The 4,483-nt window shown below is 29.7% G+C and overlaps 1 protein-coding gene across 1 annotated transcript in view; it reads right to left on the bottom strand.

Moving 5' to 3' along the window:
- LOC132186612 (U-box domain-containing protein 35-like) overlaps positions 1 to 637 on the bottom strand; it is a 2,512-nt gene extending 1,875 nt beyond the window's left edge. The window contains exon 1 of the mRNA XM_059600594.1: positions 578 to 637. Within this exon, the coding sequence (XP_059456577.1) occupies positions 578 to 637 (60 nt within the window). The remainder of the gene's footprint in view (positions 1 to 577) is intronic.
- Between the last annotated feature and the right edge of the window lie 3,846 nt (positions 638 to 4,483).

Raw genomic sequence — 4,483 nt, 5'->3', positions numbered from 1 at the left:
ATTTGACCATATCAGAAGTGCCCACAAATTCTGAAACAACATGAGATAACTGGGACCCACATATATTATAAAGAAAATTAAACTTGACCATCCAAAATAATGTCTTTGACATTAGTCGAATAATGTGCACCACCTTACTCCCATGTTTTCCTCTTTTGGTCCAGACCCTACTGTCTCTCTCCTTCCCCCACAGATTTAGAAGTTGCAATTTGCAACAGACCCCAATCAGAAAGGAGAGAAAATGCCCAACAAAATAAAAAAAGTGTAAATCTCCTTTTGGATACTTTTGTTATATTAGAATGATGATTACCTCCAAATAAAAATGAGTATTAGTAACAATACAAGAAACTAGATTGAAATGATCATTCTTATTTATTATTTGGTGACAACACACCCCTGCAATTGCATTGACCAAGTTTCCTAATTGAAATGGAATCAAATTTCAACCCAAATTCCTAAAATACTCTTACTTATAGAAATAATATAAGAATAGCACCTTCTCCTCCTCCTAGTTGGCACTGGGGTGGTTGGGCCACTCGGATTTGGTGGTTGTAGCCACCAGATTACTGGTTAATACCACCAGATCGAAGCTCATTGTGGGCCATTGCTTGGCTTGACCCTGCCCACCACCGCCCATCTTTTGGCCTTGCATATCACTAGGGGTGCAAAGGCGGGCGGTTTTTAACCGCCCGCTAACCGCTAACCGTTATAACCGCCAACCGCCTAACCGCCTAACCGTTTAACCGCATTAACCGCTAACCGCCATAACCGCCTAGCGGTTAGCGGTTATTGGGTCTACTAACCGTAACCGCTAACCGCCTTTTTATATAATATATTTTTATAATTATAATTATAAAAATATTTATACATATAACATAATCACTTGATCATTAAATCACAATTTTTTTTTAAAATAATTAAATCACAATTTGAGTATTAATATATTATCACTATAATTTATATGATTATATCATATAATCACTTGATCATTAAATCACAATTTTTTTTTAAAAATAATTAAATCACAATTTGAGTATTAATATATTATCACTATAATTTATTTGATTATATCACATGAGATTGATTATTAAATCATTTGATTATATAATAACAAATTATACATATATAATATGACATAACTCATAAGTATACCAATTCATACTAATACAACAATTAAATATCTAGAGACTTATTTCCAATGTATATTATAAACCTATAAGTCTATATAAGTCTACATATGTATATAAATAATATAAATGTATAATATCAATAGTTAATCATATGATTAAATGACAATTCAAATACTTTATTCAAGACTTCAAGTGAATCATATTATTAATGTACAATGATGATATGATTCGTATAATATCAAATTAAGTAATTGACATTGGATTAAACAATGACCAATGTGTTACTTATAAACATAATTTAAGTATTAATGTATTATCATTATAATTTTAGTAATTTATATATTATCACTATAATTGATATGATTATATAATAATAAATAATACATATATAATATGACATAACTCATAAGTCATAAGTCTACAAATTAATCATATGATTCATGTACAATGATAATCACAATTGATTCAATTAAATTAAACAATATGTTACTTATAACTACAAGTCTACAATTTAATTAAAGCATTATTAGATACTTTAGGAATTTAGGATTTAGGAGTTTGAACATTACCATTTACCATTAGATATTAAGTTCAATTCAAAGAAAAAAAATTATAAGTAAATATGATAAGAATTTAAATAATTAATCATATGAATCATATGATATAATTTAATGAGACTATATGATTATATAATATCAAATTAAGTAATTGACATTAGATTCAACAATGTGTTACTTATAATCACAATTGAAGTATTAATGTATTTTTTGAACATTTTTTAGAAAAAGAAATTTAACCATTTTTTGAAAGAAAAAAAAAGAAAATTAACAATTTTGAACAATTTTGAATTTTATATATATATATAATTGCTTATAGTTATATTATATGCATATTGAATAATATAAATGTATAAGATAAATACTTAACTATATGATCCAATTACAATTCCAATACTTAATCAATTATTCATGTACAATGACAATGACAATGTGATTCATATAATATCAAATTAAGTAATTGACATTGGATTAAACAATGTGTTACTTATAACTACAATTGAAGTATTTTTGTTTGTTTGTAAGTTTATAAGATCAACACTTAATCATATGATCCAATGACAATTCAAATATTTAATCATAATATTTATATACAATGACAATGTGATTCATAAAATGTCAAATTAAGCAATTAGCATTAGATTCAACAATTACTTATAACAACAATTTAAGTATTAATATGTTTTTCATTTTTTTGAACACTATTTTGACAATTTTTAAACCATTTTATGAAAAAAGAAATTGAACCATTTTTGGAACAATTTTTTGACCAATTTTTTGAACCATTTGTTGAACAATTTTTTAAAATTGAACAAGCCAAAACTACGTCGTTTTAATACCCATATATATTCATCTCTTCCTAACCTTAAACTAAACCTAATCAATCTCATTCCTAGAGGTTTGTTAGTAACGAAGATTATTATTTTTTGAATTGTCATAGTATTTTAATTACAATACAATTATATTAAGCACTTTTTGATATGTGTACATGCTTGTGCCTTAATATTATTATGTTTAATATTATAACTTTTCTTCTTTTGATGTCCACAGGATTTGCTAGAGGACCAAATGAGAAGATTGATGAAGTTTTAATGTTTTATTTGACTATTTGTATCATTTAATGTTTTATTTGAACTTATTTTATATGCTTTGTGTTGAACTTTTTTTATATATTTTTTTTATATGTTGTGATAGTTATCTGAATTCTGAACTTTTTTTTGTATGTTGTGTTGAATTTTTTTTTTTTCCTAAAAAAAAAAAGTTAACGAGTTATGATTTAATATTTAAGGAAATTTTTTTTTTAAGTACAAGTAAATGTAAATTTTGGGTCAAATATTTTTGATTTTTCAATATGGGCTCTTTTTATAGCAATTAGGCCCAAGAAGATATTAAAAATACAAGAAAAAAAAATATGAGGGTAAAAAAAAGCCCAAAAAAAAAGCCTAATTTTAAAAAAGCGGTTAGCGGGCGGTTATCTATTTCACTAACCGCTAACCGGCCACTAACCGCTAACCGCTAACCGCTAGGTGGTTAGCGGTTGCGGTTAGTGAAATTTACTAACCGCTAGGGCGGTTACGGTTAGCGGTTATTGCCACTAACCGCTAACCGTAACCGCCTTTGCACCCCTACATATCACTAGCAACTATATCTGACAATCCTCTATTGTCTCCAATCATCGTAACCGTAACCGCCTTTGCACCCCTACATATCACTAGCAACTATATCTGACAATCCTCTATTGTCTCCAATCATCGTCTGTCGTTGTACTCGATAGCCTTTTGTCATCTTCGACAACTATGTCCTTGTTTTCTTGACCACTTTTTGCCCCCCAACCCACTATTGACCACCGCCAAGGTGGTCAATGATGAGCGTGGTTGAGCGATGGCCAGAGGTAAGTTGGGTCGAGCAGTGCTCGATGGTGGGTTGGGCAGACAGTAGAGGGCTTTCGTGGACATGACAGATAGTGGCTTGGGATGGCTAGCGGAGGGGGATGAGAGCAATCAATGTTCGAAGACGGTAAAGGATCATCGAATATGATTGCTAGCAATAGGTTGAGCCGGATGATGGCCGTCAGTTGGCAAAGCAAAGCAATGATCGATGATGAGCCCCGATATTGTGGTCAAGGCCACCAGATGGCATGCTTGGGGTGTACAATGGAGGTTCGGTTGGGTGGTCAGCCACCTATTGGAGGGAAAGAAATGAAATGAAAATGATGAATGATTTTTTTGAGTTATTATTTTTAGACCAGCATCATTTTTTAGGGAATACATATTTCATTTTTTAGAAGAACAAAAGTTTCTCATTTTAGGATAATACATATTCTTAAAGAGACCTGCTACATGCATATCCGCAGTCCATCTCTTTTGTAAATTAATTATTAAATTTATAAGTAGCATGGGAATCCCACAAATCCATGCCTAATTTGCAAAATAAATGAAAGGATGTTAAAAAAAAAAAACATTTATGTTTCCTAAATGATAGAGCAACCAAATAATAAAATAGGAGTAATGTTAAGAGTATTTTTTTTAGGGAAATCATATCAAAAATCCTTAGGTCAACGCGTTTTTTTAAAAACTTCCTGGGTATTTTTTTTTGAAAATTTAGTCCCTAGGTTACTCGAAACTACTAGAAAACTCCCTACCGTCAATTTTTGCTAACTGCCGTTAGTCCACTCAAAACTCACCGTTTCATCTTATTAAAATATTAATTTTTTATTAATTTAATAAAATAATAATAATAAAAAAATAATAAAAAAATAAAAAATAAAAAATTGAAGGGTGGCCAGGGGTGGCACGG

This window comes from Corylus avellana, chromosome ca7, assembly GCF_901000735.1.
Source record: "Corylus avellana chromosome ca7, CavTom2PMs-1.0".
Classification (NCBI taxonomy): domain Eukaryota; kingdom Viridiplantae; phylum Streptophyta; class Magnoliopsida; order Fagales; family Betulaceae; genus Corylus; species Corylus avellana.
The sequence above is the reverse complement of the archived record's forward strand: the minus strand, read 5'-3'. Positions and strand labels throughout refer to the sequence as shown.